Below are 14,898 nucleotides of genomic sequence, written 5' to 3' on the forward strand. Positions count from 1 at the left end.
GTCTGCCAGCAAAACAGGCTGTAGAATCAGCCCTCCTGCCATCTACCCTCCTCCCATCTGCTGTAGTCCTGTAGTCAAAGCCATACGGGTACCTTGCATCACTCTTGACCACTGGCTTATGCTGAACAGTGCTTGCATGATTCCTTTCCCTGTCTGAGCTAAGCAGCATTGGGCTCCCACAGTGACAAATAATTGTAAGGACCATATTAAGTAATACAGCTGCTGGCCAAAGGAATGTATGTTTATAGCCTAAGCAGGCTTTAGTTTACTATTTAGACAAGACTGAGGAATTCAGACATTCCTCAAAGTGGTCTATTGTTATTGTACAAAGAGAGTTGAGTTTTCTCTTTACAATCATCATCCAGATGGGTTAAATCACGTATTGTTTAAGCTTTGATTTAGTAACTTCAATGCATAAAATTCCATTCTAATAAACTAAGGGCTTTTTTACTGGTCTGATTTCAACCTACTGCAATCACAGAAATTTGTACAATTCCTGTTCTGAGATATATATCCACATTTAAAAAAAATACCAATGAGCACACTTGTATCCAGACTTGATCCTCCTCAGTTGACAAAGCAGATCTATAACTAATTTTCATCTTTTCCGAGTCTCCTATGTGTTGTTACCCGGTGTCTTTTATGAACAGGAATGTTTAAAAGCCACTTGAAGAAGAAATGGAAGTTCCTTATATATAGCTGGATTGTTTTGAGATAGATTCTGGCATTCACATTACTTTCCTTCCCATGTTCTTGTTCCTCAAAATCTTAATTACACCTTGAACATAATGAAACAGTAGGAAAGAGTGAAGGTGTCCCATGTACTCTTCAATACTCTGACCCCTGAGGGGCAAAGGAGGAAGTCGTTGACAGATACAGCAAAAGCTCACTGCAGTGTTTAGTTAGGTTCCATCGTGCAGGAGCTGCTTATGATTGATACTTCCCACCAAAGTTGCATCCATCCCAAAGAACTCTGACCAAAGTTAGTTATCTTTATTCTCCCAGTTAAAATAAAAGATGTATAAATATATTTCAGATTTGTACATTCTATAAAATAATTCATTTGCTATATAGATGTTCACGTAGAATAAGGCAAGTTTGCCCCTATAGAGAAGTTGCCCCTACAGACATAGCACTTTTGTTTTCTCTGAATATGACAGATTCAATCCCACTTTTTAGATAAGAAATCTATTAAATTTTGTTCTGCAAAAGCAATCTTGCAGTGGTAACAATTGTCAAGTCCGACAACTAAGGGGAAGTTCCTTTCCCCTTTTTCTAGCAATTATAAATTGAAAATTAATTTGCAGTTAATATTTCTCCCCAATTAGGCAGTCTGACATGATGTGCAAATGCTTACGCTGCCCTCTAAGTCAGTTGTTCCCAGAAGAGATGGGCTGGCAGCATGAAAATAATTAAATGCCAATATACAATTGGCCATTTTAGGAAAAATAAACAGGCACAAAGACAAACTGTTCCACTGCTTATACTAACCCACAAATGTTGAGATGGTTGTTTATTCTAAACACAGCAATGAGGCTGCAGTGCGGTTTACTGACTTGCATAAACTCAGTTTAACAATTTAGAATGTGTTCAGAACTAAAGTTCTTATTTCTCTGATGATTCTTCATCTGCATTGACCTTCTCTCTTTGGAGCCACAAAAATGCTGATTTTGCTGTGCCATCTCCACTCTGTTGGGAAAAGCAAATGAAGGCAGCCCAGACAAAGCCACAGAGCCCAGTGTAAGCTGTTCGCAGGTAAACAGGGACCAAAATGAAGTTTGACAGCTGTGTTGGAAGGAGAGAGAGCTCAGTTAGTGCTCCAGGTGTTGTTAGGTCTTACACGGACACACGCAACAACTCCACTGACTTCTACTGGATTAGATATACTACGAATGCATCGGATCAGGTTTCATGAGAAGGAAAGGCTCACTGAGTTACTCTAAAAACTCACCTGCACAAAAGGCCAGTACATCAGTCCCGTCTGAAATGAAAATTAATCATTTGTTATTCTTACAGACTTCAACCACAAAGATGAATTTTTTTCTTACCACATTTAGCAAAGACTAAACCATATTTGAGTAAAGCTAATAAAAGCTGTTCGAAGTAAATTAAGTTGCTAAACTTCTAATCATCTTCATGAGCTGCTGTGCTAGGAGTTTCTCAAATGCATTATTCTAACTCATTTTTAATACAAAACTCTAAGCACAGTTAAGTCTTCATAGTAACCTGACACCAGATACATAACCACATTTACCAGATGGGTGAACAAATGTTTAAATATGTGAACATTTGTTTCAGGCATGAATGAAAAATACCACTGAACATTATTTATTTCACACTTGCAATGCTCCTTCTAGTCACTCATACATGTAAGGCTTTTTTGCAAAAATCAATGGATAATTTACTCATAGAACATAAGGTCAATAGAAACCTTATGTTTTGATAGGATATAGTGGGCACTGTTTTTAGAATCATCCTCCATAGGAACAAAAATAATCCTTTTCCATCCTACCTATATAGTTCCTCAGTGTGAAGAGAAATTCACATTATATCACAGTTTCTCCTTCTATTATTTTTTTCTGATAATCTATCATTCTTCTTGTGCCTGAGAAATCTTTAAAATTCTTAATTTGCTCAGCTCTGAGGTAGCATGGATATTTTTTTTACTGTGTATGTAAAAATGGAAACCAAAACCAGCTATTTATACCAAAGTCTTCTAAAACAAAGGATTGTGTTTCTGAAAGTGAGAAGACTGTCGCTGAAAAGTACAGGCTGAAAATGATTCCTTAAAAAGATATCTCTATAACTAATGATTTTAACAGGTGTTCATGCAAGTGTTGTCAACAGCATTACTAACTAAACACTGGTGGCTGGGTACTTCTCAAGATAAAATGTAGTACAGTCTTAATCAGTGTTGTATTGTGGGGCTGTCATTCAAACAGAGCCAAGTGCAAGTGTTATGTATATAAACATTGTACATTTTTTAAATAGCATCATTTCACCCGTCTGGCAGCAGTGCCTGCTGCAGACTACCCTAACTTCAGACAACTGCTGGTACTTAAAGCTTCCTACACATAATCAAATAATGAAGTGAGAGAAAGGCTGTTGGAGGAAGGAATATTTCAAATATTTTATCCAGTAATATATTTTTTTTGTTTGTTCTTAGCTGGGAGATAAGCTAATTGCTTGCCTCACCTTATACGTATTCCAAAATTTCTTTTTACAGTCTGAAAAGATGTCTTCTTTCCTCTGAAGGATGCTCATACCTAGTGGCAAAATATTTACATCAGAAAAACTGAAAACTTTTTGAATGATATCCCAAACTCCTCTCAAAATACATTACAATAGCTTTGAAAGAAAAGCTGATATCATTACAAAGAAAAAGTACCATTCCGGCTACCCAATAGTGCTACATCATCTCTCCTCATCCATTGACTTGGCTCTCAGTGTTGACACCATAGATCAACTGGAATATACCCTACAGGTGGTATATCATATCTGTTCCACTGCCACAGAATTCACCAGTGGTATGGCAGAGGAACAGATATGGTGAAAGTATCTTTTACAGCCATGAGACAGAATAAGGCATTCTGCACATTGTCAAATTGCCAGAAGCAGCTCAGATCCTTGAAGTAGTTCAGGTGCCTATGAGAGCACTGGAGCCAATGGAAAAGGGCACATAATTCATGAATTTTTTCATTTCTGCCATAATCAACTTGTTTACCTTCACAAATATCTACATCAAATCCAAATTCTAGAATTGACAGGCAGAACTGTTTCAAAACCTGTTTAACTCTCCACATACAGTGTTCCAAAATTTTAAATAAATTCTAGTTAATCCAAACTCCTCTTGATTCTAGGAAATCACAGCCTCAGAACACGCTCCCATCATTACACCCAAGATCAAGAGAAAAGCAGTATGACTTGAAATTACGTATCGGACACATGCAAAGTGGAAATAAATTAACTGAATTAATTCCCATCACATGAAGTATCATTTGAAGGGTTCAAAATAATAAACCCTTTAAATGGTATTTCATGTGATGAGAATCTTTAGGTGTCAAATTAAGACTACATCTTTCTAAGAGACATAGCAGCTCTTCAAAGATCACGCATCTTAACTGGAAGATGTGACCTATATTAAGCAAAGGTATTAGACAACATGCTTTAATAAATCCATCTAAAATCAAAAGCTACACATTCACGCATAAGCAGAGGCCTAAAGTTGCCCCCAATTTAGGGGTTTTTACCATCCCTTTTGTGGTCCTTCAAATCCTTCTGGTTCTTGGGCAATTCTCTGCTTACGTTCTGACACAGGCAGATAGGATTTTGAGAGTAAGTATCTGATGTTTGACTTCTTCCTTCGCTTAATTTCTCTTTAGTCACAAACTGAATGATTTCCCTGTCAGGGTCATAAAACGCAAATCTCCCAATACCAGACAAAAAGAGTACCCATCTTGCCCTTCTTCCACGTGAAGTGTAAATTGAGAGCCTTGTTTTACACTAGTTTCACCTATTATTTTCTTATTCCCTCATGTTTATTTTCGAAAAGGATACTAGTCTTCTCTAAAGTCTCTTCTTACTCATTAGCTTTTGAGATTATACATTGTCACCTAATAACAGGATGCTGTATATCTACACACTCTCACAGCAGAAGATGGTAGACTTTATTTGCTGAACTACAGTATTTCCTGACATTTACCGTTAATTGTGTTTTGGAAACGAGACAGCTAATGTTGACAACTGCGCAGAGCAATTCAAGCAGACATGGACGGTACAGACCTTGTAAGGTGCTCCCAGTTCCTTGCAACTCATTAAGAGCTGCGGGCCCAGCCCAGCCCAAAGCAGGACTCCGCTGTGGCGCAGAGTGCTCCCTCCGAAGACCCCAGGTGCCGCACGGACCGGGCTCGCACACGCACCGGGGGCGGGCTACCGGCCAGGGCATGTCCCCGGCCCCCAGCGCAGCTCTGACGCTGGCGGCGGCGTTTTCCGAGGCCTTGTGCCGGCTGTGCCTCTGCGGGGACCGGAGCCCGAGCCGCCACGCAGCCCCGCACTGGCGTTTCTGGGGCTGCGGGAGCCGTACCCCGCCACCCCATTCCGTTTGGGGTGAAGAGTCCCGTTGCCGGTGCGCGCCTCCCAGGACTGCGCCCTGCGGAGCTCTCCGACCGACGGTGACGGCGGTGCCCGGGCGGCGGCGGCACTCACCCGTGTAGAAGGCGAGGACGGCGACGGGCGCGCCGAGGAGCTGGTCGCAGAGCACCTTGCCGAGGACGGCGGGCAGGCGGCGGCCGGGCAGCGCCCGCTCCAGCGCCCGCAGCCAGACATAGCTGAAGTTGCCGTGGAAGGCCAGGGCCACCAGCGCTACGCGCCGCGTCTGCGCCCAATCGGGCGGCTGCCCCCGCCGCCGCCGCCGCCACAGCTGCTGGGCCGCGTCGCCCGCCGCGAAGAGCCCCCCGTAGAGCAGCACGTTGCAGAGCCAGGGGAAGCGGCGCACCCCGCCGCGCAGCAGCGCCCCGGCCATCGCCCGCCGCCTCTCCGCCCGCCTCTGCCTCCGCCTCGCGGGCCCGCCCGCCGCCGCCCCGGCCCTGCCGCCGCCCTCGCCGTGCCTGCGGTCTCCGCACCGCCTCAGGCGTACCGCGCCCGGGGTGCCACCTCCGCCGGGCCTGCCTCTGCCAGGGAAAGCCGGCACCCCACGGCGCGCCCCGCGCTCGGCCTCCCCGCGGCCGCGCCCGTCTCCGGTGGGCCCGCGGGTGACGGCTGGGCACCCGGGCTTCGGCTCGTGGGGCTGTTTTTGCAGCGACTATGCGTTCGCAGGGACTTGGATCGCTGTGTCTCCTGGGCTTTGGTCTAGGTGCACGGCGGAGGCACTCCGCAGTATTGCTGCAACAACGAAGAGACAAGTGAAAACTAGGCACTATTTGTTTACTGCTTGTTTAATTATCACCTTGTTGCTTGCTTACCTGAGTAGATTATGGCTTTTTCTTTTCAATTTTGCTGTTTTGCAGTCTGGTTTCTGTTATCTCACTGGGCAGGGCTGATGCATGCCTGCGATTCCCCTGCTTCTCACTTTGCTATTTGAGACAATTCGAGGAGAGAGCCAGAGGTGATGCACGTTTATTCAAGGGACTCGTGTACACAGCTTTGCACGCACAGAACCATTGCCACAAGCGGCTCTGAAGTCCACGTAGTGAGCTTACGGCTAGGGAGGCTTGTGTGCTGCACAGCACCCCTTGGCCACAGAAGACAACGACTGCATCCAGGAGCTTCTCCTTGGTCCTGGCAATGGGCTCAGGCTTAGGGAACCGTCTCCACTTCAGTGTCCTAACAGTAACTGGGATTGACGTGTTTGAAACTGTCATGAAATATTCCAGGAATTACTACAGATAGGCATGGGTAACTTACAGACTGAAATACATTTTAATAACAAAGCAGAGCAAGCTGCCCAGTGCTTGGGAGACACACAGTGTCAGGGCCCAAGAGCTGGCCTTACCAGCGCGTCGTCCGAATATAGGACATGGCCGTGGGAAGGACGGAACATCAACAATACCTGCAAGCTGTGCTATTAAATAGTATAAACGGTGCTAAAAGGAAGAGGAATATGTACCGCAAAATCACTCCAGCTTGAAAGAAGAGAACTAAAGCTCTGGCAAACAGGGCCTGGCTGTCCGGGGACCGCCTGTCCCCCGAATCTGGACGAAGCCCGTTCTTCGGGGCCGCGCAGCATCCCCCCTGCGGGACCCGTACGTGGAGGAAGGGTTTCGCTGCCACCGTCACGAGGCCCTGTAGGCCGAGCTGACGAAACCGGGGTGACAGCCGAGAGGTTTGTGAAGGCTGGAGCCGTGCAGAACTCCCCCCGGGGTACGGGGGGCTGTGGCGACCGGCCTCCGGGGGGATTCGAACCTGCGACACGGCAGCGGCGCCTCCCCGCAGCTCTCGCTTCCCTGCTCCGCTCCCCGGCAGCAGCCTCTCGCCGCCCCGGCCGCGCTCACTGTGCATGCGCTAGAACCTGTCACCTCCCCGGTCGCTCTCCGGGACTGTTCCACTAGCTAGAGCGGGGGGGGGGGGGGGCGCGAAGGGAGCGGGCTGCACTCCCCACAGCTCGCGCTGTCACGGCACGCGGCCCTGCCGCCCCCTCCGCAGTGTCGCCGCCCCGGATCCTCCCCGCCCGCCTGCCGTGGTGGTCTCGGCCGCGCGCGGGCGGTCGGCTGCAGCCGCGGGGCGGGCCCGCTGCCGTTCCCTAGGTGAGCGCGTTCCCCGCCCCGCCCGCCGCGGCCTCGTCAGCGCTGCCAGCGTGGAGCGGGCCGGGGCTGAGGCGGAAGTGCCCGGCGGGGAGGCGGCGCGCACCGGGGGACTCCGCCGGCTATGGACGCCTCTCTGGAGAAGGTCTGCGTGGCGCGCCGGGGCACCTGCGGGCGGAGGGGTGCTGAGGCGCGGCGGGCCCTGAGGGGCGAGGGGACTCTGGCGGCTGCGTCGCTGACGGGGCGGTGGAGCCGCGCCCCGGGGCCGAGCGGAGGGGGCAGGGGCCAGTGGCGGGCCGGGGCTCGGTGCCGCGCTTCCCCAGCGCCTCGACTCGGCTGGGGCATCCCGGCCCGCCTCCCCCGAGGCGGGGCTGTGCCGCACGGGCCTGGGTCAACTTTGCCTCACGGAGCCTTGAGGGAGCAGTGGAGCTCCCGGGCGGGCCCCCCGCCCCAGCCAGGGCGTTTGGCGTTCGTTGACGGTGTGAGCACCGCCTGCTTCTGTGTCCCGAGTCTGTAAAGTCTGAATAACTATCAGGAAACGTTTTAAGAACGGGAGTTTTCGTTTGTTTTCTTAAAAAGAGGATGGAGCTTATTTCCTGGAATGTTAGCCTTCAGCAGGATAGCAGAGGAAATATTATTTGACTTTTTTTTTTTTCTCATACTGGAGGTGTTTGCTGCCCTGTGTTTACTCTGTTCTGTCCCATATACTGTACAAAGCAAATATTGATTCTCTAATACTGCAAGTGACTGACAAAACTTACTTTGCCTTTGTCACTGCGAGTCGGTCAGAATCTGGTAGAGTAACCTGGGACCTGCCACACGCCTGCTGGTTTTCATGGCACCTGCTGTGCTTCAGAAGGCCTGCCCTGGAAGTGAGGATGGAATGGCTGCTCATAGCTAGCTTATCTTCATTGTTGCATTGTTGTATAGGACACTATACATTTGAAATAATCTGTACTTTATGTATTTAAGAGATGTTAATGCATCCTTCCCCTTTGCGTCATTTACTGTGTGCAGCATCTTCAGTTTTCTGTAATCTTTGGAACTGTCTAGACAAGTTTGAATGGAATGTACTCTAGTAAAATGAATAGTAAGGAAGTTCAGAAAGTATCTTCCCAATGTGGTTAGTGAGTTGGTAGCAGAATGGTTTAGTATATTACAATCCACATGAAGAATACAGTGTTGAAGAGTATTTAGTAGCCTTTCAAAGCTTAAGTTCTTTACTAGTGCTGGCAAAAGTTACAGTGACTGCTGCTTGTTCTGAAAAGTTTTAATTACTTAATTAACTATAGCAGTTTGGAATGTGGTCTTTATCAATTGGACTCAAGCAGAATAATGGTACAATATGCAGTTATTTAAAGAAGGCACATTAGTGCAGGGCAAGTGTTTGTACTGTAGTGCTGAGAAAGTCCTTATAAACTTTAACTAGGTCATCATAAGAAACAATAAAAACACTGTGTAAGAATTAAATACCTAAATTTCTTAACAGAACAAAAGTCCATGTTTTAGTTATTTGTATTCTTGATGTAAGGAATAGTTTATAATGGTGAGGGCCCTGCAAAAACTTGCATGTCTGATTTTTCAATATACACAAATAGATGTGTGTGAAGAGTTATCATTTGTTTTACGTCCTCTCTTGTTTATCATGGCTTTTTTCTCCATGTGTGATAAAAGCAGTAGTCCTCTATATAATAACATGCCACAATACCATTGTTGTCTTCTAGCCACTTTTAAGTCAGTGTCCTCCTGAAACAGTCTTTGGTTAAGATTGTTGTAAATCTGTACGATCTGCACTTTATCTAGTCTTGAGCATAATATATAAGCAGTCTTCTCGCTAAAGAAATTTTAAATTCATCCAAAGTGGGATATGTTTATCCTCAGAGAATGTATGTCCACTTGTCTTGTGCTTATTTAAGTATTGTCATAATACATCTGAGATTGTCTTTTATTTGAACCGTTGATTCTCTCCTGCTTTTGTATTTATACATGTAGCTTATTGGGATGTCAATGATAAGTACTTTTTAACTTGTATTAAAATTTGTTAAAATTTTGTATTTTTCATAAAGAAGAAGGCATTTTGGTAGAGTCGTCTAATTAGGTGTAATGCATAGTGACATTCAGAGACAACAGTTATTAGGTTCTTGCAAATGGCAAAAGATTTTTCTTTTTTTTTTTTTTTTAGCAGATAAGAAACTTCCCCAAAATTTAAAACATTGCACAACAGGGTTGCAAAGAAAACCTTTGTAGAAGCTGACACACAGGTGTGCACCCCAACAATCTCATAAGTGGTATAATTAGAATGAAGTTTATCTGAAATCCAGATTTTTTTTTTTTTTTTTTTTTTTTTGAGTGAACTTGAAATCTAAGTTCTTCTGGAAACCTGTGTTAAACTTCAGAAGTTTGGTTAACAGATCTGTGATTTCCCCCCTCCGCTCTCTCCTTAATATTTTTATGGAAGTGACCAATCTTCTGTAGGACGTTAACATTTTAAGTTTCAAGTTAGATGACACTGTCAACAGTAAAATAGGGAGAATTCTTTCATCATAACTTTTTGCTGTCTCTGCAGCACTGTTCTCCCTGAACATGAAAAAACCATCTTTTGTTTAGTGCGTTAATTACCACAACATCCTGGTAACTTTATGGAAAACTCGTGACAGCGGACCCGTGTGCAAATCCTGCTGCGTGTCAGGGAAGTCATAAAGATTAAAAGAGCAAATACCTAGAAGTGGAAGCCTTTTGGTGATACAGTGCCACTTTCATTCAAGCCTAACAGTCATGAAATGGCTGCTTTTTTGTTATCTAAAACTTTTTGTAGCCTGGAGAATAAATGCAGTATTCTTTTGGCTAATAATATTTTGAGATTAATTTACTGTTGAGAACAGTGTTTTGGTTTTGATGGTAAGATTTTCTTTTAGGCAAATATAATGATGTAGTGGGAAAATGAGGCACACTTCTCTTGAAATAGTTGGTGAGCTATACCTGTGAGTTTCTTTGCACACATAATAGTTCATGTTGACTGTTTAAAAATCGTCCCTTTCTTACATTAGGAGTACAGCCTACCGAAATGCAAAATCCAGATTGTAAAACATGGGCATATGCAGCAACATTCTCCTTTTTGAATTTGTAATTAACATTCAGTCTTATCACAATTGGAGAATGGCCCCCCCATCCTTCTCCATTTGCCAAGTGACCCCAAGGTGTGACACAGTCCCTGTAAAACCAGAAACAGCTTACAGTTCAAAGAGCTTTAAAAGATAGTAAAAGACTAGTTACAAAATAGGGAAGTAACTACAAATCAAACCTATTGCAAGTGAACCTTAGTGAATTGGTTGAATACGTTTTGAAGGCAACAGATTATAAAGTAGGCTAGCGAATGTCAGGATCTTTGAAGGGCTTAAGGAGGCAGGAGGTGTCGGGTTGCTGAATGGACACCTTGAAGGGAGAAGCTATGGCTGCTGCCTCCTTACAGCTTGAAAGGATGTTACATGTTTTGTAACTCATTTGCTCAAAGGATCACCTGTGATCAGAATCAGACCCTGTGAAGAACTTGTCCGCCAGTCTTTCTAAAAACAATTCAAGAGCAGGAAAAAAAGTGTTCTGGTTATGACTGATGAGACTTTATGCACACTTGATCTCATTTACAGACTAAACTAAAGCAACCTACTCAATGTGCTATTTTATTGTGGCATGTTATTAAAGTGTGTTCAGAAACCTTTCTTAACTGAATGGTTTGTTGTTGCAACTTTGCCACACCTATTTTTCTTGCTGCTTAAAATAAGTAGGTAGTCTTCTGCTTCCCATGTCTGTGCCCTTACTAATGTGAGCAGAAGAGGAAGCATATATAAAATTCAGTATGCAGCAGTAAAAGGTTTGGCTTTGTTTTGGTTTTTGCTTCACATAATTTAAAGGAGAAAATAAGTTGCTGCATGTCCACTTAGCAATTGGGAAAAAAAAAAAAAAAGGAGGAATTAATTTTCCAATTAAAGTCACATCAGACTTGCTGTATTTCTTAGCATTTTATGGCACTTAGCATAACTTCTTATGACTTTTAAAACTGTATTTTATGTATTTATTCTGCCAGCTTACTGACAGAAGGTTTTCATGTATAAATACTAGTGAGTGAGACAGAATGAGTAACAAGGAAAGCATATGCAGGTTTTAATATCTGATGTAATTCCAGCAGGTGAATTTTATTTTAGTAATGAACAAAAGCAGCTCAGAGCCCTTTTTGTAATACCTCTGTATCTTGTGTCCTCATCTGCAACAGATCTGTTTGAATATTTGCATGTGATGCTGAGGAGGGTTCAAGCAAATAACTACCTTCCAGCCATTGATGATGTTTTACGGCAACCTCAATTGGAGTATACAAAACAGTCACAATCAGTAAATTATGTCTAGTCAATTACTCCCTTAAAGTCATCCAGGAATGAAATTGATTTCTTCAGTAAGATTTCTTAGATTTCTTTACCGACATCCTTTGATGTGGTGCAACTCTGGAAACCACTGAAAACATATGGCACTACTGCCAATGATGGTATTTAGATTTTTCTTCTAGCTGTCTATATATATAGTTTTCTGTGGACCAAATGCTTGCAGTGTGTGTGTTTTGTTTTGTTTTGTTTTTAAATCTCTGTGACAAGGTCATGAACTTCTCTTATTTGTACTACTTTTTCATGCAGTGCATAGTTAAGTTGTGGACCTCATAGCCAGTGGATGTTGTAGAAGCGAGAAGTGTAAAAACCCGTTTATTGCTAAATGCCAGGAGTTCTTGGGGGAAAATATTTCTGAATGCACTGTTCTTTTGTCCTTTCCCTAAACATGTGTTACTGGCCGCTTCTAAAGCCGCAGAATACAGAGAGCTACCATTCATGGTTTGATCCAGTGTCACCGTGCCTGGCTGCTGCGTTTGTTCAGCCACCTACCACTTGCTATAGTATGAGTTAAATCTCTAAATATTTTGGTAAAAATAGTCTTTGAACATATGGTAACTCTTTTTTTTTTTTTTCTTTTCTTTTCTTGATCAGTCCTCTAGATGAAAATAGTGTAAAATCCTCATGTAAACTAGTCCCAGTACCTTATGTGATTAAATTTGCTTTTGTGTCTGCATCCGCACAAGCAACTGTATTTGCCTGTGTTGCACGTGTGCAACAGGTGCACGCATTTCGTTGATGGTGATGGAAAGCACGTGCAGGCCTTTAGGAATACTGTTTCTCAAACACCGTAGCAGACAAGCTATTATGCTATTATATTTCTGCAGTATGGATAGTGTAAGTTTAAATATTAAACTTGGGGAGGGGGGATAGGTTGTTTTTGTTTGTTTGTTTGTTTTTTTAAAAAACAGCCACCACCCCTCCCCCTAGCTCCCCCTGCCCCAGCCTTAGCAGCAGTCTGAAGGGTTAACTACTAGAGACCTTGGTATGTGGACCGATCTTTTTTAAAAAAAGGGTTGATGTTGAATTTAGGAAGTCTATGCTTACAGTACATTGGGGAAGTAGAGGAAAGGAAAAGAGACTCTGTAACAGGGTCACTTGAGTATCTTAGGGTTTTTTTGCTGTCTAATGTGATGAGTCTTATCACTGTTGTTACCTTCTACCTTCATCATGGGGTATATTTTTCAAATACAGTTTAGAATCAACCACGATAGGTAAATCAGACTCTGCCAGACGATAACTTTCATTTTCTCTGGGAGCTTCTAGATGGCATCTAATCCTTAAATGGATAAATATTCCTGCCCGGATCCCATGTGTCAGTGTCACAAGCTCCTGACAGGCTTCTTGGATTAAAGTTAATAAAAGAGACTTCTTCAAAGCAAAAGCAGTTCTTTGGAAAAAACTGCTTACTCGTCTTTGAACATATCACTGGTTCAGGGGAAATAAGTTCAATGATTTTTAAAGCTCTTCCATCTTTTAACTTCAAGAGCCTGAAGGCTCTTTAACAAGTATCTGTTGTTACCTGGTTTCAGCAGTGAATTCAGGATTTTTGACCTGTTTTGTGTAGCTAGAGGGCTGCAGCTGCTGGAAGATAAGCCTTTTCTACATGTCAGTCTTTCTTAAGCTGTTTGCTGCAGGTCAGTTTTACCTTTTTGTCTATTTAAAGGACATCTCTCTAGTAAGTTAAGATTGGCTTAAAGGTACAAGAAATAGGAAAAAATTAGATTTACAAGGTATATTTGGATTAGATGTTTTCCCATCTGTTTTGAAAACTGTTTTAAATGTTTGACAAGGAAACCTGAATGGAAAAGTGTTAGGGAAAGCTGCCGCTTTATTTCTGCCTTTGCTAGAGCAGTCTTAAATTATATCTTCTTGTATTTCCTAGGCAAGAAATGTTGTCTTTTTAAATCTCTCCTAGGAATTATTACTTGAACACATTTGAATAACTCTTAGATGAACTGGAAATCTAAAAAAAAAAAAAGAACGAACTGTCAATTTATGCAAACTTTCCCCTGACTTTGCATCAAAATGCTCAATGATCTAAAACTTGCCTTGGTCAAATCTTTCAATGTTTAGCTTCCCAAACAACTTCTTTTCTAGAAGGTAACTTTCTTGTAAGAATGGCATTGTACTTATTCACTGATCGCTCTCTCATTTGGTGGTGAGTTGTTTTGTGGGTTTTTTTGTGATTTTTTTTTTTTTTTTTTTTTGTGCCCATCATGAGAGCTAACTGTTGGGTCAACTCAGCTGAGGATATAGAATCATAGAATGGTTTGGGTTGGAAGGGACCTTCAAAGGCCATCCAGTCCAATCCCCCTGCGAGGAGCAGGGACATCTCCAACCAGATCAGGTTGTTCAGAGCCCCGTCCAACCTGGCCTTGAATGTTTCCAGGGATGGGGCATCCACCACCTCTCTGGGCAACCTGTTCCAGTGTTCCACCACCCTCAGCATAAAAAATTTTTCCTTATGTCCAGTCTGAATCTACCTCTGTCTATTTTAAAACCATTACCCCTAGTCCTGTCACAACAGGCCCTGCTGAAGAGTTTCTCCCCATCTTTCTTGTAAGCTCCCTTTAGGTACTGGCAGACCCCTGTAAGGACTCCCTGGTGCCTTCTCTTCTTGTTGTAGTTTAGCCAGAACCAGGACACTTCTCCAGGCTGAACAGCTCCAACTCTCTCAGCCTAGCTTCATGGGAGAAGCCCTATGGTAATAGAGGGGGGGAGGGAGGGCAGTTTGGTGCAAAACCATGAGTTCTCAGGTGAAGTAAAAGGATAATTTCTAAATGAGATTTGCCACTGGAAGACTTGTGATTGCATCTAGGTTATCAATCTGTTTTCCATGCTCTGTAGAAAGATTAAGATGTCCCTTAGCAGGTTTTGGGCTTGGTTTTTTTTTTTTGTTAAATTTTTGATAGATCTGCACGTGAATTTTTACATTTAAGGGAATAGTTGAAGTTTTATTGCTGGTGTAGAATGCTTATGAAAAAGAAAAAAAAAATCATTCAGTTGGGCTAAAGTGGTACATAGTTTATTTTTTTAGCTAAAGCAATATAATGAGCGCTTACTTAAACACCTTGTGCCTCACAAATTCTTCTTGCCTTCTGATGGTCTTTCTTTCATTATTCATCAGACTCCAAAAGAGTATCTAGAAATTAAAGAGGATCTTGGACAAAGTTCTTGTGGGGAAAAAAAATGGATCTACCAATAAAGTGCATATCCAAATTGAGTCT

General features: G+C 43.4%; 2 protein-coding genes across 4 annotated transcripts in view; one reads left to right on the forward strand and one right to left on the reverse strand.

Annotated features, from left to right (window-relative positions):
- Positions 1-117: 117 nt before the first annotated feature.
- MPV17L (MPV17 mitochondrial inner membrane protein like) lies at positions 118-6,976 on the reverse strand. 2 transcript variants are annotated; one of them, XM_086759914.1, is made up of 6 exons: positions 6,901-6,976; positions 6,198-6,352; positions 5,206-6,071; positions 3,196-3,266; positions 1,952-1,981; positions 118-1,785 (listed from the first exon to the last, which is right to left on the reverse strand). In XM_086759914.1, exons 3-6 carry the CDS (start codon positions 5,519-5,521, stop codon positions 1,606-1,608), a joined length of 597 nt encoding a protein of 198 aa, XP_086616040.1. In that variant the 5' UTR covers positions 5,522-6,071; positions 6,198-6,352; positions 6,901-6,976; the 3' UTR covers positions 118-1,605. The 2 variants fall into 2 exon arrangements, with proteins under 2 accessions (XP_086616040.1, XP_086616039.1); XM_086759913.1 differs by lacking the exon at positions 6,901-6,976 and having other exon boundaries at positions 5,206-6,836.
- A 279-nt stretch (positions 6,977-7,255) lies between these two features.
- Positions 7,256-14,898, forward strand: part of PDXDC1 (pyridoxal dependent decarboxylase domain containing 1) — a 32,137-nt gene continuing 24,494 nt past the window's right edge. Inside the window, exon 1 of one of the 2 annotated variants that reach the window (XM_086759904.1) lies at positions 7,256-7,383. In XM_086759904.1, the coding sequence (XP_086616030.1) occupies positions 7,363-7,383 (21 nt within the window). In that variant the 5' untranslated portion in view covers positions 7,256-7,362. Of the gene's footprint in view, positions 7,384-14,248; positions 14,376-14,898 lie in introns of those variants that run through there. The other variant, XM_086759906.1, reaches the window with a different exon arrangement.

Source organism: Chlamydotis macqueenii, chromosome 15 (assembly GCF_036417535.1).
Source record: "Chlamydotis macqueenii isolate bChlMac1 chromosome 15, bChlMac1.mat, whole genome shotgun sequence".
In the NCBI taxonomy this organism is placed as follows: domain Eukaryota; kingdom Metazoa; phylum Chordata; class Aves; order Otidiformes; family Otididae; genus Chlamydotis; species Chlamydotis macqueenii.